The sequence below is a fragment of the Catharus ustulatus genome, chromosome 14 (assembly GCF_009819885.2).
Source record: "Catharus ustulatus isolate bCatUst1 chromosome 14, bCatUst1.pri.v2, whole genome shotgun sequence".
Lineage (NCBI taxonomy): Eukaryota > Metazoa > Chordata > Aves > Passeriformes > Turdidae > Catharus > Catharus ustulatus.
In genome coordinates, this window is record NC_046234.1 from 6,712,598 (window position 1) to 6,734,975 (window position 22,378).

The 22,378-nt window shown below is 44.8% G+C and overlaps 1 protein-coding gene across 1 annotated transcript; it reads left to right on the top strand.

Annotated features, from left to right (window-relative positions):
* Positions 1-1,906: 1,906 nt before the first annotated feature.
* Positions 1,907-21,924, top strand: ZDHHC15 (zinc finger DHHC-type palmitoyltransferase 15). Its single transcript, XM_033072748.1, has 12 exons — positions 1,907-2,048; positions 4,929-4,955; positions 7,038-7,132; positions 7,809-7,929; positions 9,037-9,106; positions 9,459-9,491; positions 10,561-10,681; positions 11,821-11,953; positions 13,047-13,173; positions 13,711-13,820; positions 14,945-15,026; positions 15,943-21,924. Exons 1-11 carry the CDS (start codon positions 1,907-1,909, stop codon positions 14,986-14,988), a joined length of 1,023 nt encoding a protein of 340 aa, XP_032928639.1. The 3' UTR covers positions 14,989-15,026; positions 15,943-21,924.
* Positions 21,925-22,378: the final 454 nt, after the last annotated feature.

The following is a 22,378-nucleotide window of genomic DNA, read 5'->3' on the forward strand; positions in this document are numbered from 1 at the left end:
GTGCTGTTCATCCCAACTATCTCAGGAGAAGAGATTCTGTGAGTTGCTTCAGGGAGTGGTTTAACTCACAAGAAAGATTTTTAAATCTTACAGATTATAAAATGTGTTGCTGGCAGAAATATTCCTTCTCAGCACTTACACAGGGGGAAAGGAGGGAAAGCAAGGGGGGCACTCACATCTTCTCCTAAACCCTCAAAACTTTGAGTGTTCTAAATTCCTTTATTGAATGTCCTGGGAGGAGGTTTTTAATATATATATATATATAAATAAATATAAATTTCTAGTTTTGGGTTACATGCAGCTCAGGCCAACCTATCTTTGTTATCTTATCTGCAAAGCACTTTTGTTACAGCAGGGGCTACCCAAAATCTTGGCTCAATTCAACCACACACAGAAAATTAAAACAAGTGCCAAAAAGTTCAGGTTTTATATTAAAGAACGAATTTAGTAGTCTGGAGAAGAGGATAATACTGATTGTATAGCCTGAGCAGGGTAAAGAGAGGTTAAGACAGCTGTCACCTTAGTAATGAACAGATTTTTGGGAAAAAAAACAACAAAAAAAACCCCCAAAAAACAAGTGTCAATCATATCCATCTTAAAATATTGAGAGAACTAAATATGTAATTACAGGTGTGGTCTGAGGATTTGTGGCTGATGCCTTAATTGGTTGATCTGGGCAGGAGAATGGCAAATGTGGTGTCTGTACCCAAAAAGAGAAAAGGATTCCCAATAAGGGAAGTTTTAGAACAAATTCTGAGGGGGAAAAAAACCTTGCTGAACAAAGAGGTGACCAGAAAGTGTCACAAATTACACCAGGGGTTTGTCAGAAGAACATTCTGTCAGACAAGTAATTGTCTTGATGAGAAAACTAATTTTCTGACCAGACCTGATAAAGTGGAGTTAATTAATGGAGCTGCAACTCAAATCACTGAGAGTAGGAGTTGTGGAGCAGTCTGGGGTAGGGGAGTTCTTTTGTTTTCTTTTATGTACATTAAATGCCATGTTTTAGAGGGCACTCCTTTTGTTCCATGAGTTGTCTGGAATCTGATCCTCCCATGGATATTCCATAGTAATAAGTGAACATTACATATATATTCACTTGTAGATGAGTGTTTGTATATATGTAATATTTATGTATGTATATTTACATAGTCCTAGGTGTGTGCTGAGGGAATTGGAGAGCACTGCCAAGCTCTGGTCTGTGCAGAGGACAGGACAGTGATCAGATCCAGGATGGGGCAGGACGGGGGGACACAGTGGGTCCATCTGGTGCCACCTCCCTGCTCCAGCAGAGCCATCCAGAGCACAGGGCCAGGATTGTGTGCAGGCAGCTCCGGAATATCCCCGGGGAGGGGACTCCAGCCCCTCTCTGGTCTCTCTGTTCAGGGCTGGGCACTGCCCAGGGAAGTTTTCCTGACATCCAGCTGGAACTTCTGAGCATCAGTTCCTGCCCGTTCCTCTAATGCCATTGCTGGGCCCCCAGAGCAGAGCCTGGTGCATCCTCTGCCATCTCCTTTTAGATATTTATTAATGAGCCGTCTCCTCCCGAAGCTGCTGAGCCCCAGCTCCCTCAGCCTTCCCCTCAGGGACGCTCCAGCTCCGCCATCACCTCGGCAGCCCGGGATGCGCTGTGCTGCGGAGCCCGGAGCGGCACACAGAGCCCCAGGTGTGCCCCACAGCGCTGAGCAGAGGGGCACCATCACCTCCCGCCCTCGGCAGCAGCGCAGAGCCCGGAGTGGGGCGGATCCTGAGGGAAAAGCGCGTTTGCAGTAAATGCCCCTCGTGTGGGACCCGGCCCAAGCGGCACTGCCCGCCCGCCCCGCCAGGGGGCGCTGCTGCGCGCAGGCCGCTCAGCCGAGCGCCGAGCGCGCGCCGGCCCCGCGCCAGCCCGCACAGCCGCGCGCCGATGCGCCGCGCTGAGGGCGGCGGGATGGCGCTGTGGCGGGGGCTGCGCTGCTGCCGCCGCGCCTTCGCCTGGCTGCCCGTGCTGCTCATCGCGCTGCTCCTGCTCTGGTCCTACTACGGATACGTCTGCGAGCTCTGCCTCGGTGAGCGCCCAGCCACGCCCGTCCGTCCGCCCCGGGCCGCGCCTCAGCGCTGCCGGGGCCCCCGCGGAGCTGCGGGCGGGGGGCGCGGCGGGCCGGGGGCTTCGGACCATTCCCCTACTCCTTCTCCTCCTCTTCCTGCTCCTTCTCCTCTTCCTGCTCCTTCTCCCCTTCCTCTTTCCCTCCTCCTCCTCTTTCTCGCCTTCTCCACTTCCTCCTCGTTCTCCTCATCCTCTCCTCATCCTCTCCTCATCCCCCTGCCGTGTCCGCGCTGTGACGGGGCCGCGCTCCCGCCCAGGTGCCCGCGGTGTCCCGAGGCTCCGATCCCGGCAATGATCCGTGCACAGGGAGAAACACTTGAGTACGAGTCGAGTCCTTTACGGGGTTAATGAGGGGGTTTAGGGCGTGCTGCTCTGTTTCCCACAGGGTTGTGCCCCGGCCGGGCTGTGTTTGTGTGTGTGTGTTGGTCATGAGCCCTTGTTTTGAGTCCCTGTCAGCAGGGAGGTGACGTTTGAGAGGGCTGGGAGAGTGATCCCTCTGTGAAAGCCAGCGTTGTTGTGATTTGATAACGTCCAGATGCGATTTATGAGCCGAACAGACACAAACGTCAGTCTGTGCCCTGCTTTACAATCGTTTTATGTTTATATTCCGAAAAGAAATAGGTTACATGAAATCGCACTCAGGCTGGAGTTATTACAGTAGCACGAAACCACTACATTTTAGAAGAGGAAGTTTTTATGCTGGCTAGTAATTGTATGTTTAATGTAACAATTTAACTGTATAGTAAGTTGCAAACTTTCTAATGTTTGTTATTTCTGGTTTAGTGTGCTACTAGAAAGAAAGAGTTGCCAGGTCTGGTGGAGAGAAGAGCGGGAAGCTTGGGTTTGTGAAATTGTGAGGAGATGGGGCTGCTCAGGACAGAGCAGGGCAAATAAACGAAAGCAAAGGTCCCAGAAAGGATCGTTTGAGATGTTCCTGGTGCTGCACAGCAAACATAAATCAGGTTTTGTTAGGGGTGGCAGTGCAGTAAGATCTGTTATTTTTTCTCGATGGGAACTAGGATGAAATGCAGCTTCTTTGCTCTGTTTTAATCAGCAGCTTGGCAAAGCCCCCAAACACTTCATCACATTTATCCCATCTCTGGGATTGTGGGCTGTTTCTTTCAAGAATTCACATAGGATGATATCTCTGAGGGGCATGTAACTGTCATTAGAACACATGACAAAAAATGTGGAGTATTTTCCTGAAATGCTGTCAGTCTTTTGAAATGCGCTGTGCAACTTCAGCAATTCTGAACACGGGCTGATCCCAGGTCTCGGTGCAGCTGCCAGAGGAAACTCAGGTGATTTGAGTGAGGTTTGGATGGGGCTGTGTTGCTCTGCAAGTGCTGGTTCAGCTGGCAGGAGCTCAGCTCACTGCCGGAATCACAGCTTAAAATCATTCATTTCCCCACACCCACGTGGGTTTTTTTGCCCCATTTCTCTCTCATCTTTTTTATTTGTGTGTGGAGGAGTTTATGTGTGGAGAAGTTGAAATGACTGGATTATTTCAGGATTTGAGCATGAACTGTTGGCCTGTGCTGTTACTTGCCAAGCAGGACATTGTCTCCCTCCACATTTCTGACACAGCCAGGCTTGCTGAGCTGGCTGCCTCTTCTCAGCTGCTGTGAGCCTGTAAATAGTGAATGCTTTGTCTGGAATCTTGGTTTGCATTTTCAGCTGTGCCCAGCTCTGCAAGTGCTGTGGGGGTGATGTCTGGGAGGCATCTCCTGATGCTGGGTTTGAGCTCTCAGTGCCTGGGGTGGCCAGTGAGTCACAGGAGGAGGCCTCAGTTCTTGTTTGGCTGGTGGTTGCTGCCACAGTGACAACAATGATCCTGCCACAGAACCTTTTGTATCATCTGTGCTTGTGCTCTTTTCTCAGGTAAAATCCTTAGCAAGGCCCTGCTGTAGGTGTGGTCAGGAGGGAGCCAGGAAATGTTTGTGAAAAGCTCATCATAGCTTGATTGGCAGCAAACCAAAGGAAAAATTAAAGGTTTCCTAACAGTCTTGTTTACCTGAAATTGAGTGGGCAGAGACACAGCAAAGATTCAGTTTATTTTTTCATCTGCATTGCTGTGTGTCACAGAGCTTTGTCTTCCAAGCAATGCTCTGTCAAAATATCACAGAACTCTCTGTTTTCAGTTCAAGAAAGCTGTCCTTGTCTCTTCTGTTAAACCTAGATACTGGCTTTTAAAATAATGGATTTTCAAATAGTCACTCCAAGAAGGCATTGGACAATGCATCTTTTGCTGGCTGCTCAAAGGGCTTCTGTTAGTAGGGGCTTTTCTCTCATTATGGTGAAGTAAGAAGGGGTTGTAAAATTTCTGCTGGTAGGAAACGTAAAAACAATGAAGTCATTGCAGTTGCTGACTTGGCCAAAGCTGAGAAATTTATAACTTTTTAATCCTGCTGATGCAGAAATGTGTGTAAGCGCAGTGCTTACAGTGGAGGGTCAAGACCACCTGGAGACCAACAGAAAACAGCTGCAAATATGTGGTGAATGCACAGAGGTGCAGCTTGGACAGGTGCTAGTGGAGCCTTGGTGATCTTCTCATTGCCACCAGAGGATTGCTTTTGTCATATCTCCAATGCAAAATATACAGAATATATTTTATAAGCAGGGAAAACAGAGCACAGTAACATCTTGCTGTGGGTGTGTGCGTGAGTGAAGAGTTGTTACAGATGCTTTTGGTTTGATGCTGAACTGTGGGTTCTCTCTTTGCCTCCTGAATTTGAACATTTTTCCTAAAATGGCTGTATTTCACATAGAAATGTTAATTGTCACAGATTTCTCTGGGATTCATATTTCCTCTCTGGACACACGTTATTTTTTTCTTTTCCAGTGACTGTGAGCAACCCTGTGGAGAAAGGTATGTGTGATAATTTATCATTTGCCATTCAACTCTCGTGTAAAAGGACTCACAAATATTCTGGCTGAAATATCAGAAGTATTTGCTGTCATTCTTTTTAAAGGTACATCCTCTTTCAGTGTTTCCTTGCTGTAGTTGCACCCTCCTGAGGTATTCAGCATGCTGCACCTTCTGGGTGCATTGGGAAATGTTCAGTTCAGCCACAGTCTGGGCAGAACATGGAAAGGCTTTGATCCCTGTGACTCTTTCAGGAAAAGCTGTGTGTGTCTGTGCACACCCACATGCCTCTTCTCCCCTTCCCTTTCACATTTCTAGAGCTGATTTTACAAGCCAAACAGCAAATACTAGTTCCCATCTGCAGCCCACCTGGCTTTTTTCACTGTTCTGTTTGATCTGTCACTGACAGCTATTTTTGGCAGTTCTTTCTCCCAGTGCTGTGCCCACTAACAGATCCTGAGTCACAACACAGTAGGATTGCTCAGTGACACTCTTCAGACCCATGTGTTGGTGGAGGTAATGGCCATGTTCTAAGAATAAGGAGTCAGTGGCTATTTTAATATTCTCTCCTTCTTTCCTGGCGGCGCTTTTGATGCTTTTGGTTAATCCAGGTGTTGTCTTGGTGACTTTCTTCCTCAGGGGTTCTGAAGGACAGAAGTAGGTGTAGTGTAAGCTGTTCCATGAAGAACAGTGCCAGCTGACATTTAAAGATCCTCCAGATTGCTGCATCCAGTAAATTCTCTTTCCCCTGTAGAGCAGTTCTAATGTTTGAAATTGCTACAGAGAAACTGCAGAAGGCAGGATGTTACTGACTACTCAGCAGAAGAAAGTTAATGATTGCCTAATCTGCCAGTGCATCTCCAGGTCACCTTCCTCTAATGTGCTGCTAGGATGATCAACAAAATTAAACCTGTTGAAAGATTGCTCTCCTTCCAGATTAATTAAAAATGGCTCAGCTCCACCTGGAGTGTAAGGATAACATCTCAAACCAGCTTGGAGCATGAGAATGACTTAGTTGTGACTCACAGCTCCTTCCCACAGTCCATCACATCCCTGTGAGATGTGTCCCATCATTTGCCATCTCGTTAGAAAGTCTCACTGATGCATTTGGCCTTTTTTACCAATTTTCACACAGGAAGTATTTTGACATAATTAAGAAGTGCTTGAATTTTAGATTTCTCTTTCCAAGTAGTTTTTTTAATCTTATTTTCTAGAATTTGAAGCCTAAACGAAATGGGGGAAATGAGATTGTTATTGCAATGAAATGATGTGTTTAAATAAAACTATCCTGTAACTTTGATCATGTCTTAATGGCAAGTAGTCTGTGCAGCTGAAGGATGGCTCCTTTGGCTCCCTGTGCATGGAATGCCTGCTAATGCCAAAGTTTGGAATGAAGTTTGCAGGTTGAGCTAAGACTGCTCTGACACAGGCTGGTTTCACATGCTGCTGGTTTGCAATTCTTCCTCAGTAATCACAAGCCCTATTTTGCTCAATTTGAGGGAAGTTTTCCTGATTTATTGTATCAACTGTGGCAAATGTAAAAGGTGTTTAATAAGAAATTTGGCTTTTTCTGCTGATGTAAAGCTCATATTTCTCTCTGCTCTCACAAGAAGAATGTGGGGCAGGAGTGGGCACTGCACACTCTGCTTCCCACTGCTTTTAGTAGCAACTGAACCCAAATTCTGGGAGGTGCTGGAGCATTGCAAAATTCAGCTTTACACTGCTCAGCACCAGCCAGCTCTGCTGGGTTTGTGCCTGGGATGTGGGGAAGAGCCAGGAATCCTGTCATTCCCAGGATATGGCATTGTCACCTGCCCTGTGGGACAATTCCCTGGCAGCTGCATCTTCCTCACCCACAGAATGGAATCAGGTGTAGCAGGGGAGACTCTGAGATTGGTCACCCCTGAGCTCTGGGGTGCTGCTGACCCTGAGCCATGAGGGTGGCACTGGATGGACATCTGTCTTTTCCTTTTTTTTTTTTTTACATATTTGTAAAAATTCTGAATTATGCCCATCATGGATGAAACTTTTGCTTAAGAAGTCATTGCTCTGTTTCTGTTTTTTCTTTTCTCATTTTGTTTTTAGTGGCCTATCTTGTAGTATTCCATATTCTCTTTGTGCTCTTTGTGTGGACGTATTGGAAGTCTGTTTTCACTCTCCCAATACAACCAGGCAAAAAGGTAAGAGAGCCAACATCTTTTATTCCTTGCAAAACAAAAGCAAAGATGTTAAAGAACTCAAAAATCCTTCATTCTAGTTGATTTGGACAGGAGAGTGAGAGGCAAATGTGTTTTTATTCTTTTCAACCAAATGTTTACTTTGTCATGTTGCTTGGATTTAGTAGATTTATTTTTTTCACATTTTGTTTTACCTCTTTATGAAATACTGTAATAAAACACTCAGTTTGAAGCAGCAGAATGAGGTCAATATTTATGTGGCACTCCAAATATACACAGCCTTGCTCTGATCCTGATTACAAGAATCTAAATTTATAAATAACAACTAATTCCAGTTCTAAAAATTTAAAAATATAAAGGTTCTTGCTCACTAAAGAGGTGAGAATGTGTTTTAAAGGTGAGTAATGGTATTCATCCAAGGCAGCAATAGGAACAATTCTAGTAAGTTGTTTTATGAGCCTTAATTTCACTTTTTCATTTCTTATTGATGTGTCTCTCAGTATTCTGGCTCTCAGCACTCACTACCTCCCTTTGTCTTCCTAACAACCACATTTCCCACCACATTCATCTCAGGAGTGGGAGCTAAAAACGTTTCCAAACTCACCTGTATTTGCAATGCCCACCTGTATTTGCAATGCTCCCCATGGGTGGCTGCTCCCCTGGTGCCTTCTGTTTGCAGTTCCACATGTCCTACGCTGACCAGGAGCGCTACGAGAACGAGGAGAGGCCGGAGGTGCAGCGGCAAATCCTCGCCGAGATCGCCAGGAAACTGCCGGTGTACACGAGGACAGGGAATGGAGGTGAGCTCAGCACAGAGCCCATGGCCCCAAATCCACCCCACACAGCACAGCAGCACAGGCTGGTGCTCAGAGGGTCCTGCTGACCAAATCCACCCCACACAGCACAGCAGCACAGGCTGGTGCTCAGAGGGTCCTGCTGACCAAATCCACCCCACACAGCACAGCAGCTGCTGAGCAACAGCATTCCCAGGCACCCACTGACTCCTGCTCTCAGGGAAAACAGAAAAAACCTTGAACCCTCTAATTCAGTGCAGTGCCAGGTGCTGCCTTTGAGAAGCAAGATGTTACCCCTTGGATTTACAGTCCAAAAGCCCACATGTGCTGTCTGTATTTAGAAATAGCAATAGAATAACCAAATCTGTGATAATTTTTACTTACAATGGAGTCTAGCTTAGGGATGCAGGACATACTTCTGTTTTCTGGACTGTATTCAGTAATTAAATGCCTGCTGCACTCCCCTTACACCTTAAAGAAGTCTGTCTTCATATTGGAGGCTCTGACCTGCTCGTTTCTGTCAGGCAAGGCAAATAATTTTGAAATAGAGAACTGGAGTAAATAGGGAATTATCAAAATGAAGTGTAGGTAATTTGAGTAAATGTGGATGCAAGTGTGCAGCTTTGGTTTGTCACTTTTCAACTTGACTGTATGGGTTAGAGTAGGTTTGGGATAGATGTTGGGAAGGAATTCCTTCCTGTGAGGGTGGGGAGGCCCTGGCGCAGGTTGCCCAGAGAAGCTGTGGCTGCCCCTGGATTCCTGGAAGTGCCCAAGGCCAGGTTGGACAGGGCTTGGAGCAGCCTGGGATAGTGGGAGGTGTCCCTGCCCATGGCAAGGGGTGAAGTAAGATGAACTTTAGAGTCCCTGCCAACCCAAAGCCATTGCATGGTTCTGTGATTTTATGCTTTCACTGATTGTTTCCCCATCTGCAAGTCTCCATCAGAATTATGAGTGTTGCTTACCTGATTGTGACCTGGCAACAAACACCAGGTAACCTGCTGAAGTGCTAGAGGAAAGAAAAAGAATAATTGGGAAATGAGCACAGTATCAACTAACACATGGAAAAAAAGAGCACTTTTCCATTGTTTTGTGTTGATTTGTCTCTAATTCCAGGGATCCGGTTCTGTGACAGATGCCAGCTGATCAAACCTGATCGTTGTCACCATTGCTCTGTTTGTGCCATGTAAGTCTTGGGTTTCCTTCACAAGGTTCTGGGAGTTGGCTGCTCCTTCAATGTGTTTTTACTCAAAAAGATTCCCCAGGGTCTCTGTTCCAGCTGCAACCAGCAGTGCTCTAGGCACAGGTCATTCTCAAGTCTCTTTATCTACACAAGCACCAAGGACAATCATTGGTCTTCAAACACTAAGAAATGTTCCATCTTAAAATGATATCTACCTCAAAAAAATTAGAGACAGCAGCATTTTGAGTGTCTATCATGTAGGAACCTCACAAAAATCCAAGTTTTGCTGTTGATCTGCATGGGTAATGAAATACCAATTAAAAATATTCTGTTTTTATTTTTTGTCCTTATGCAGGTGTGTGCTAAAAATGGATCATCACTGTCCATGGTATGTCCTAGCTACTGGTTTGTGGTTTTCTAAAAGGAAAGGCTACTTAGATATATTTCTGTATGCCTCTCATGTCTGTATGCCTCTCACATTTTAGGCCATCCATCTCTTTAGTTTGGGAAACTTATAAAATAATTGCACTTTGAAAATGCCTGAAATGAAATTTTAACAAATCATTCATGTTTGCTCCATAACCCATGTATAAAAATGCTGTTATATTGATAAAATTTAAACCCCAACTGCTAATTCACTTATTAACTATTATTCAAATTTGAAAGGAACTCCAGCTTAGCCTTTCCTTTGGGCTCTCTGCGTTTCAGCTGCACTTGGGGTGCTTCCAATAACAACATTTGCACATTGATTGTTTCTGAACTGATGTTGGTCAGAGACAGTCTGTGCAGAAAGCTGCATGGAATAATTGAGCTTTACACCTTTCAGAATTTCTGCCACTAAACTTCTTAAATTCCTCCTTTTTTTTTTTAAAAAAAGGGAAGATTTAAGAATTCAGAAACAACACAAACATTTCCCTACCTGAACCTTCCCGGTGATTAAAATTGGAGAGGATTTCCCAAACCTGGGTTCTAACACAAACATCCCCTAGGGTTTTTTGTACATCCTCTTGTTCCTGTCCAGAGTTGTCCTGTGCAGAGAATTCTAACCAGGTGTGGGGTTCATTGGGCTGTATGTAAACCCACAGGCAGGGCTGAGGTGGCTCCCGAGGTTTGTAAAGGAATTAAATAGCACAGAACTGCCAGCTCTGATTGCCTTGGCAGACAAGACCCAGACAGGAGGAACGAGCTGCTGCCTCTGTGACCCACTGAGCTGTGGGACCAACCTTCAAACAGTTCCAAAAATCGGAGCTGTGCTTCTCCTTGGCCCACAGGAAGGCTTGGAGTGGGAAGCAGAGCCACCAGTTCTGTTCCCTTTCAGCCACTAAGGGGAGCTGCTTCTTGGCAGATCTGGTTGTGTGATCCAGGGCTTTGAAACCCCCCAAACTGGTCGTGCTCATTGTGTTACAACCACCGTGTGCTGCACAAATCCTGATTTCAACTTTGCTTTTGTCCTCCAGGGTGAATAACTGCATTGGATTTTCTAACTACAAATTCTTTCTACTGTTCTTAGCCTATTCTTTGTTGTATTGCTTGTATATTGCTGCAACAGTCTTCAAGTATTTCATTAAGTATTGGACAGTAAGTCATGCAATCCGGTTCCTTTTTCGTCTCCTGTCAGTCTCGTGGGCTTTAGTGACTCTCTGTGCACTCCCTCAGGAAGTGGAGGGGCTGCATTTTCCTGGGAGGTGTTTCCTGGGTCCTTTGGGAGTCCATCTCCTGTTAGATGTCCAAAATGCACAAAGCAAGAAGCTGGGAGCCTTCAGGAATTTCAGATTAGATTATTTCCTGGCAGAGAGGTTCTATACTTTCCTGCCTTGGGTTTGCATGGGTGTCCCTTGGAAAGTTTGGCATTGATGTGCAAGATATTGGCAATGATTTGTATATATAGTAACTGGAAAGAAAAAAAACAGATCTGAAAATGTTGTTCCTTTTCTAACCCTCATAGGCCTCCTTTTTCTATTTTAAAACTGAGTGAAGCAAAGGAGGCTTTTAAGTAGTTACTGCTGGTTGTGTCTATGCAGCTAAGGCCAGCTGACAGCTCCAGTAAGACACTGGCCTGTATTTCTGTCCCCTCTGCTCAATAACTCTGTATGTTTGTGTTTAAGTACCTTTGCTGTGAACTAATTGTTCCCCACACTCAGCAAGGCACACCCTGAGCCCTGGAGGTCCCCAGAGCCTGCCTGTGTCACTGCTGGGCACCTCTGGCACCTGGCTGTGCTGCAGAGGGAAAGGAGCCTTTCTTCTGCTTGGAAGGTCCCACCTGGCTTTTAAACTTTCCCCCATCCATCTGTGCTCAGTTCTAACACTCCCTGATAGCTGCAGATGTGGAGGGCAGGTTTCTCTGGGTTTACATTGAGCAAGGTGCAGAATTTTAATGTATGCACAGGAAACTCAGCAGAACTTAAACAGGGCTTCCAGAGCTCCTGCCTGCTCATGGGCACAGGGTGTTCCTCATGCCCACCTGGGCAGCTGTGCTGGGCTGGCTCTGAGCCATACCAAGAGTTAATAACACCCCCCACTCTTTGTGCTCAGGTACAGGAGGGGAAATGAACCACATTCATTTCTTTGTCTCTTTTTGCTTTTTATAGTAAGATTGATTTTTGTCTGTAAAAGTTTGAGAACTCCCAGTAGGAGTTTTAGAATTATATTTCTAAGTACCAATAATTTCCATATTTAATTTTCTCCTATCACTTGTTCTGTGTTACTTTCCCTTGCAGGGTGAGCTGACCAATGGGCGTTCCAAATTTCACATCCTTTTCCTTCTCTTTGTGGCCATCATGTTCTTTGTAAGCCTCATGTTTCTGTTTGGCTACCACTGCTGGCTCGTCAGCAGGAACAGATCCACTCTAGGTAAGGCTCTTCTGTCTGTTCCTTCTAGTAAGACACACTAAAGGTGCTGTAAGAAGAAAAAAAAAAGAAGAAAAAAGGCATTTGTTCTATTTCTGTACATTCCTGTTGCTTTATGAGGGGAGGAAGATTTAAGATCTTGGTACAAGCTGCAGAAATTTGTCACTGCAAATGAGCTGCATTTATTAGCTGGTGTGACAAAAGCTTTGTTAGGGAAACCAGAGCCTCAAAGTGTAGCAGTCCAATTATAAGTGTTATGCATATGCAAAACTACATTTGCTGTGAAATGAGTGAAGCTTTTCAGGAATAATGCTTTATTATGTTCCTGTGCTGGGGTGTCCCCAGCCAGCTTGGTGAGCTTGGGAAACAGTGTCCATCTTTACTGATACAGGCAAAGAAGTTGTGACTGTAAAACCAAAGAAATTATTATCTAAAATACTATAATTTGCCCAGAATTTCTTTGCCTTTCCTCAGATAAATGTTAGACTTTCAAAGCTTTTGGGATAAAGTTTGCTAACAAAACAGATACTGTCAAAAGTGAGCAAATATTCTGGTTTTATCAAGTTATTTACTTCAAAAGTCATTTCATGGGGCACTGAACCTTATGTATCCCAAAACATCAGACCTGTGCAGCAGCTGAGAAGGGAGATCAAACTGTTCCTAGGGCACTCAAGGTTCTTGTCTCCTCTCTTTTTCTTAATTTTATGCCTCACAGAAGCCAGAGTTTATTTGCATTTGTTTGTCCCCAGTGCTTGTTCATTATAACATTCATGAATGCGATGATTTAAATCTTCAGTGCCACTTCTGGAAAATGCAATGAAGACCAACCTCCTTCATTCTGCAGAGGTTTTTTTAGAAACTTTTACCCTCTGAATTTCATCAAATCCCACAGAAAGATCTTTTAACTCCATTCTCTGGAAAGTTTTTACAGGCTTTGCAAAATGGAAAAAACATTATTTTGAAACTTGGTAGTGCTGTGTCTCTATAATCCATTAAATCACATTGTCTTTAGATGGTTACAAGATGCACAACCCCATTTCAGAGTGTTTGGCTTTGATTTTCATTTTTTTTCCACTGAAATTGCCTCTGTTTGCAGAGGCTTTCTCAGCTCCAGTGTTTCAAAATGGCCCAGATAAAAATGGATTCAATCTTGGCTTTGTGAAGAATCTCCAGCAAGTGTTTGGGGAAGAAAAAAAGCTCTGGTTGCTGCCTATTGCTTCTAGGTAAGTAACCCAGCTAAAAGCTGATAAAATTACAGTTTTTCACACTTTGTGTACAGGTGCAGGTCACAGGAAAGTGGGGGTTTTATGTGTCTTTCAGTAAGAGCCATTTTCTGTTGGGTGTCAGTCAAACACAGGTGAGATTTCTGCCCTTAAGATTCTGTGGGATAAATGGATAAAATTTAAACTTATTAATTGCCTCTTTTGCATAAATGTTTTCCTTAGTTCTGTCGTTTCTAACTGTCCACAAGTTAATTTTGCAGGGTTTTTTCCCTGTATTCAAATTATTTGATAAAATTAGCACATCTACCTTCTACTAAAAATTACTTGGTTCCAGGCCACGAGTTTCAACTTTTGTACTCCAGAGACCTTGAAAAAAATTAGAAAACCAAAATGAAAGATATAAACATGATACTTCTCCAAGCTTAAAGACGATTTTAAGTAAACCTGGGAAATACTGGCAACAGGAAACTTTGCAGAAAAAATGTAGAGAAATTGTCATATTTTCAAGCCACTTGCTCTGTGCCTTTCTCCATGCAGCCAGGGGGATGGACATTTTTTCCCAATGAGAACCTTGAGTGAAGCTCGGAACCCTCTCCTGACAAATGAGGAGCAGTGGGAAGAGGATGGAATCGATGAAGAGCCTCAGGGTAAGGAAATGAGTTTGTCATGACCTACAGTGGCCAATAGCTGAATTATAAGAGCTAATCAAATAAAAAAACCTGTGTTGTTTAAGTCCCTGGGTAACTCTGACTTGATTAAGGAGCACAGACTAAAAATAAGCTCTGCTTTGGAAACAATTGTTTCTTTTTTTTTAGCAACTCTCTACTTGCAATTGAATGAACTTAGAGGGTGTTTCAAGAGTTAGAGAATCTGAAGTTGCCACAAACTGAGAGTATTTACATGTAAATGCTGCTGCATGCAGCACAGTTATTTGGGACATAAAGTGGTGCCTGCAAGAAGGAGAATATTTAGATTTTTTAAGTGTATTTATCCTCTGAGAGTGTGTGAAAACAGGTGTGCAAACCACCTGAGTGCAGGGATACATTTAGGAAGCTGCTTTATACTTTGTCCACCTTTATTACCAGACTCAGTTTACCTGCTCTCCCTGGTTGGTTCTGTACATTTTGGTACTTACACAAGGTTAATACAAATGAGTTTTAAAACCAACAAGATTGCCTTTTAAAATAGCAAATTATGGCATTCCTGTGAATTTTTAATGATGCTTAAAATAACTCCTTTAGGAATGAGTCAGAGCTTCTTCCAATTTTTACAAACTTGAAGTTCTCTGAATAAATAATTAATTCTTCCATACGAAAACAGTGACAGTGAGGTGGTTTTTGGCTAGATCAGATTATGGTCTGGAGCTTATATGAAGTCTCCCAGTTTATAGTGCTTGTAAAATAACTGATATTTCCAGGCAGTTGAACTGGATGATCACTGTGGTCCTTTCAACTGAAATATTTAGATTCTCTCTTACACAATCAAGGTAAACCAGTAAAAATGTCTAACCAGAAAAACCTGAAATGTTCCATTAAAACTCTAAGACCTTCATTTGTCTTTGTGGCTTTAAAGCTTGTGACTTGGTTATGAAATAAATAAAGCCAATAATAGAGTAATGTCAGTTAAAAACAGCTGCTCAGTTCTCTCTGACAAGTGGTTGTCTATTTTTGTTTGTAATTATCCTTAAAAACACAATCCCAAGCTTAGTGAAAAATGTATTCTCAGGGAGAAAACCAGATTTACTTACCTCTAACTGCTTTGGTTTTCCCAGGTTCTAGTGAAGCCTCATCCCTTGCCATAGAAAGGGAGACATAGCAGTGTGAAAACACAGTGGTGAAAGCTGGATCAGAAAGGTCAGTGCTCCTTTCTCTGTTTCCCTCAAAACCACTGCTCTGCAGGGAGTGGGGAGCTGATGTTGAACAGGTTTGGGCTTTAGCAGAAAAATATTTCTCCAGCTTGCCCAGAAATCCCTTGTTCAAGGGGCCCTGAGAGGAAGCAGAGGCTCTCAGTGGCCCTGGGCTGGGGGCTGGCACAGGTGACACCAGAGCCACCAGCACTCTGTGAAGGGGAGCACACCAGCCCTGCAGCTCCTCTGGGAAACATGGCAGGAACAGCCCTTGCACTGCTTGGACAGTGACAGGATGGAAATTCTGGGCTCCATGGGAGATGTGGGAAGGTGCAGCTGCAGAGTTAAACAGAGCTGAGCACAGCCAAGCTGCAGCTGGGAATACAAGGAAGTGCCTTGTAATGTCACATCAGCTGTCACTCTTCTCCAGGCTTTCTGTCCCCATGGAAAAGGTGGGTCCCACAACAGCTGGGGCAGGTGCTGCTTCCAGAACATTCCCTGCTCTGCCTCCTGTTCTCACTTGGAGGACAGGGGAGAGGCCCCACACACATCCTGCTCCAGGAGCTGCAGGCAGTGAGGACACAGTGTGCTTGTCCCAGGGGATTCCAGGAGCATCCTCTGCTGTCCCTCTGGCAGGAGCTGGAATTGCCAGGTGGAGTTTGCCCCTCCCAGTTCCAGGGCAGTCAGTAACTGTGGTGTGGCTTCTGGCACATTGTAGGAGTCCACCTTGTTCCACTAAGGAAAAACCCCCAGAGTGTTTTCCTGTCAGCAGTGAGGGTTGCATCCTGCCATCCCACCAGGGCAGGCAAAATCAGCATTTTCTGTTGTTCATGGCTTTAAAATGACTCCCAAAGCCCAGATCAACCCTCAATCCTCATAACAGCAGTGCTATGGTTGCACATTTGTATTTCTTTAAATTTCAGCTTCCCTCTCAGGAGCCAACATCCCTTCTCTTGGCAAGGACTTCAGTTTTGAGGGGCAGAAAACAGGTGGATCTTCAAGATGAGAAAACATCCTGAAGTACTGTCTGATGGGAATCTGCATTCTTCTCCAGGAATCCTGCTGTCCAGATGTCCCAAGGCTTCATAAGTTTAAGTTACAGAGTTAACAGAACAATTTTACAGAGTGATTCTGGCCAATCTTCTTTGGCCTGCTCTCTTTATTTTATAAATACTATATATTTTTTATTCAAAAGAGGTAAAAATGTTGATGCGAGTGCGTTTCCAAAGGCCTTTCCATTTTGCAAACATCAGGGACTCGAGCTCTTGAAATGCTTCCAAGCCATAATATTCTTGGGGATGGTTATTTATTTTGAGGCTGATTCTCCAACCTTCCCTGACAAGTGGCATTTTCTAATGTGTTTTAATTCTGAATCAGTTCAGCTCAATGCAAGGCAGACCCAGTTAAATCTGGCACTAAATTGGTAGCTGGATTTAGGAGTGTTGAAAGCAAAAGTGCTGAACATGCACATGTACATGTGCAGCTGTGAATGAAAATAAAATATTCACATTGCCAGTATCAAGATTCAAGAATATTGTGGCCATAGATTTTTGTAGAACTTTATTTTAGGAGGGTATTATTGTCTTAGAAGTTAGGGTTATAGTGCTTTTGCATCCTACTTGCAGGCTCCTAAAATGCAAAAGGGAACTTCAGACAGTCCAGTTTGCATTAATTCCTAGGACTAAAGTATCATTCCTGGATCAGTGTTTGATGGAGATTTGTGTGTTCATGGAGTCAGAAAGGAAGATGTGAATTCGAAATGTGCACTGAAAGTGTGGCTCCAAGAGTCGTGTTTGGAGTTCACGCTCCACAGGGGTTGCTTGGACCCCAAAATGCTGAAGACACGATTGATATATTGAATTTTTTCAGACTTCTTCCCAGCTCAGTGCACTGACTGGCTTCAGGGCTTTCTGCACTAAGAGGTGTTCAGATTTGTTTCTGCATTTTGCTGCATTTCCAGTCCAACGGGTGTGTCCCTGTTTTTGTGCTGGGGAGTGGAGCTGAGACTTGGCTGGCTGGATTATGGACATTTTTCTAGACCCGAGTCCTTTTTTTTAAATCTGCATGGTTCAGCCCAGTCCATCATTCTTGTTTGAATTAGGTGCATGCTAGAAGTATCAGTGTACTGCCTCTAAGATCATTAGTACCATTTTCTATCCTGTTTTTGTGTTTGTTCATCAGCCCACTGGTGTTGGCAGTGACTGCAGGAGCAGCTGTGCGTGTCAGGAGAAAGGAGCTGAGGAGTTTGGTGATGGAGGCTTTGCCTACAGACTAAACCCCTTTTTCCTGTGTTCCTCTGCTGCTGCTGCCACAGGGAATGTTTGTGAGCCCAGAAGAGCCTTGCAGAGGGTTCCTTCCCTAAGAGAAGGTGTTTAACTCCTGGCTGACTGTGCCCTGTGGGCAGGAATTTTGTCCCTCAGCCTCTGCAGTTTGTGTGGAGCAGGCAGTGCTGACCTCTCTGATGTTTCACTGCTGGATTTGGCTGTGAGGGGCCAAGGTGGGCTGGCCCAGGCTCGTGTGGGTTTGTGTCTCTCCTCAGGGTGGCCCTGAACACTGGAAACGTTCCTGCTTCAGCCACCTGAGCCCCATCTGTTGAGTGGCTGTGTCACCAAACGGCTGCTGAGTGCTGGAAGGGTTTTTGCTGTCAATCTAAAGCTGCATTTCTAATGTAAATCTGGTGTTGGACCTTGTGCTGTGTGTGATGCAGGGTGGCAGCTGAATTAATCCCCTCATTCCTGGCAAAATGTGCTCTGGAGGGGGAGAACTTGAGAGGATGATGGCAGCTAAACACAGCCAGAATTTAGCACCTACAGAGGTGCTATTTGTGCCTTTAAAAACTTGAAATTCCTTGTATATAAAACCAGGAAGATGATGTGGTGACTTTTTGTTTCATCCTGTTAGCTGCAGTGTATTTTCCCAGTTTTCTGAGCAGGTTCTTGTGCCCTTCCTGGATTTGGTTCTGATTGCAGCCCTGCCATTATTTGAGTTGTTTCTGTGCCAGGCAGCAGCAGAACTCCTGCTGCTGCACTGCTCATGAGGGAGTATAGAAAATCAGGTTTTGTCTTCTAACATTAAGCCAGGTATGTTTGTGATGGCACAGGTACCAAGCTCAGATTGAGAAAGAGTTTTAAATGTTCCCAAGTAACTTTTATTCAGTCACTTTTCTTGTAATTAATTATGGTCATCTCCTCCCTTTCCTTCAAAGCAGCTCACCCTCCCATGGTTGCAACAAACTCTTGTCCAGGTAGAAACAATACAAAGTTTATCACTGCAGAGCCACTTCTCAATATCCACACATCAGATGCTGGAAGGCTTCATGAAATGTGAAACAAAAACAAAACAAAACAAAAGTTGTGCAAAATGAGACAGAACAAAACAGGAAAACCCCACATGTCTGAGTGAGCAGCTCCATTTTGTTCCCTTCTGCTCACTTAAGGTGATTTCCATATTTTACCCCTGTTTTTTGTCCTTTTATGCTGAGTAAATGCACTGGAAAACAGAAGTTCCTCAGGCTGCTGTGGTCACTGCTACAGGTGTCAGAGAATATTCAGCCCAGTGTGTGGCAGTTATTTTTAACCTGCAGGTGGCTTTTCAGGGGTAACCCACTGCAGCATCTCCTTTGTTTTCCATGCCCTGATCCTCCTCCAGAAGCTCTCCACCATCATCACTGACTGTAAGGGCTGTGTCATCAAACCTCCCCCCTACCTGCCCTGCCTGCCCCCTCCATCCCAGCATTCCAGGAGTGGGATTCATCCCATCAACACCCCGGGTACTGCAGCTCTGGAGCTGCCAGTGATCCCAGTTCATCCTGTGTGTGTCTCACACTGCCTGTGCTGCTGTCCCAGCATTCCAGGCACACCCTGAGCCCTCCATGTGCCAGGAGCAGCCAAACTGTTCCCACTGGAGCTGTCACCAGTGTTCACTGTCCCTCTCTGGGTGTGTAGATGCAGTTCCATGCAGAGAACCTGGAGAATTATTAAGGTTTGAGTCTCAGTTCTGGTGCTGATGTCAGTGGTGTGACTGTAGGAGTTGTTGAAGGTGTTCCACTCCAGCCTGGAGCAGTGTGGAGGCAGCAAGAGAACTGTCTCAATCCCCTCCAGGGGCTGCTTTCTCTGCTTAGCATTGGATCTACACTGCAGCCTTCTCAGCCCTGAGCAACTTTGCCAAGTGATGTCACCGTGGGAAAGGAGGGAATGCTTTTGTTGGACTTCACTGTGATGTCTCCATTGTTATCCCTCTACTCCTGGACTCATCCTCTACAATAACTGACCACTAACAGGCACCTCCTCACCTCTCCCCCTTCTCTCCCATTTACATTCAGGTACAAAAACCTGAGCATCATACTGATGTTTGTCTGTGTGCAATTGTCCTAAGTCCAGTCCTGGGCCAGCGGGTCCTGCCCAAGGAACCAGGACTTGTGCAACCCTCACTGCACTGCCAGGTTTCTCTTGCTGAGTAGGAAATTTTTGGAGTAGGATGATCTTGTTTTCCTTCAAGCAGGGAGCATGTTTGAGGAGGCTGTACCCAGTGTGTGTGGGGTGCAGTCACTGGTGAGAATCAGGAAGCTTCCAAATCGCTCTATGCAATGAATGTTTGCTTCCTGAGACAAACAGGAATGGATTCAGCAAAACCCACACCAGCTGCAGCTCTGTAGTTCTAGATGCTGGTCTGGACTGAAAGCACAACTTGATGCATAAAGTCTGTAATATGATATGAATGTAAAATGTCAAGGGGAAAAATTTTCAATTATTATTTATTCCCTGAATTTAGCTATGAAGAATGATGTACTGAGCAGTTACTCTGTGCAGTTACTCTGCTGAGCAGGTACTCAGTGCAGAGCTGGTGCACTCATGGAAGGGTTTCATTAGCAGGGGAAGGAGCCACTGCTGACTTTGTTTATTAAGCCAGAATTGATTCACTCAAAAGGGTCACGTTTCCGTTTCAGTGACTCCTGTGGTATAGATTTCTGAAATGGATCCATAGTACTTGAAAATACCTCAATTTTATTGATATTTTTCCAATTCTATCAGCTTCTGCTTCATTACAGAACACCTGCAAACCTAAACTCATTGTGAACAGATGACTGAAGGTGTTTGCCTGGCAGAGGGGCTGTTTACATCCCAGCCTGCTCTGTCAGGCCTGCCCTGGCTCTGCCATGGGCTCTTCCTGCCTAGTGCTGCATTCCCTGCCCTGGTCACACACACTGAGCTCACACCCACTGCTGCAGGCTTTTAGTGTCTTGTCCTTTTTCCATCCCACTTTGAGTCTTCCCTCTTCCTCCTGAACATGTAGTTAAGTATTTTCAGCTTTGAGCTGCTTGTGCTGGTTTTTGGGGTACTGTGAAGGTGAGTAGGTGTCATTTTATGCAGTTGTGCCATGTATTTTATTTGTAATTAATCTCTGTGTTGGTCAGGTATTGGTTTGTGGTTCCCATCATCAGGCCCAGCTGGCTTTGCTTTGAGCAGGATCCCACTTCCTGCATTTTCTCTTTCCTAAAAGCCTCATTTCTTCATTCTCCAGCTTCCATTTGGGATGTAAACCTTGTGAAATAAAATTTAAGTTTACATTTCAAATACAAGCCTGTAAGTTGCTCATGCCTGCATGCTCCTTAAATACTATTTTTTTCTGTATGAGGTTTTAAGATTTACAGCAGCATTTGTAAAACTTCAGTGGGTAACAGCCCTTGTTAAAAAAAAAAAAACTAAATTCCGTTAAAAATCTGTAAATCCCACAGGAAGCCTGAAACTCAAGAAAATCGGCCTCCCCCTCTGCTTTGTAAGCTAGGGAAGGTGTGTGCAGCCCTTCCTCAGCACTTCCCTCTGTAAGAGAAACAGAAGCCCAAGTGAAAGTGTTGATGTATTATTTCCTCCCAGCGTTTTTCTGGAGGATTCAGGAGCCTCCAGGATGTGTCCCAGAAGTCCCCAGAATGCTGCTGATGTCATGGACTGCTGCAGGTGACCTACCCTGGGAGGGAGGAGGGACAAGGCTGTGACTGAGAGCTGGGGTGAGGAGGTGGAACCTGTTCCTCTGTTCTGATTGAACTCCATCCTTTTTTGGAATTAACTACACTATGGAGTGGCTTCCTGCTGCACTCAAAGAGCTGCTCCAGAGTGATTCCAAATCCATTGTTGGAGCAGGGAACTTGGGTTAGGAACACAAGTAGGAAAGGTCTTGTTATTTTATAAATTTATTATCTACCTGCTCAGATGGCTGCTCCTCATCTGAAAATGCTATTTGTGGTGCAAATGGGTCCCTCAAAGGTACAAAGATGAGCTAAATCTCAGGATCAGAGAATGGCAGAGCCATTGTGTTGTCAATATATCAGGAGGGTTTAATGGTTTTACCTCCTCCCAGAAAAGCCAGGGGGCTGGAGCAGAATCCCCCCTGCAGGGGCTGCTGTGGGTCAGGGGGATCCCTTTGGGAGCTCCCTCTGCCACTCCTGATGGATAGAGCTGACAGAATTGGGCAGCAATCCCCTGGAGTGGATTGCATCCAGCTGCTTTTTAGGAACCCAGCATGGCCTGGGGCTGGCAGTTGTTCCAGTCAGAACTGGTGGATTAATACACATCCCTCCCCCCCAATTCAATGGGAAGTAATTATTTTCCAAGGAATGTCACACTGGGACTGCTGCCCACTTTTGGGGTGTTGTGTTCAGGAATTTAATGCTGCTGCTGCTGGCATTGAGACTTTTGATATCAAATGGGTTTTTACAAAAGCTCTGGGTACTCGTTTTTACTGTCAGACCAATGTTCTGACTATGCTGATGCTCTGTGGAGTTCCATTTTCCAAGTGTTTGTACAGTTTCTACAGCTGAATATCCTGTTTGTTCTGCTTTGTTGTTTTTTATTATGGTTTATACTGCACTGCAGGCAAGGACTGCATTAAAACCATTTTTGGTTAATTCATTAGACTTGTGAATGGTTATTTCCTGTGCTCAGTCTAAACATTCCCTCTCTGGAAGTGTTACACAACTTTAATTAATTGGAATTACTGCTTGGAATAGGGAAGGTTCTTTATCTGTGATAAAAACATTCATTGGTGGAGGCAGTCCAGACCTCAGCACTCCACTTACTTCATGAGGTAAGGCCACTACTTGAGACAACATTCCCTAATCCTGCAGGTGTAGAATATGGTTATATTTTAAAATAATGGTTTATATTGTATTTATGGATTTCCCCAGTTACACTAAAGGGAGGTACTGGCCAGCTGGGTATGGTGTACTTGATGCCAGGGGATTTAAAGAAAGAAGGGATTTGGCTGCAGATTGATGTTTAATGTGACCCAAACAATGAGTGCCCTGAGGCTTTGGAAAGGCTGCTGAGCCCTGAGGGCCATGCTTGTCTTCTGGCTCTGGTGCTC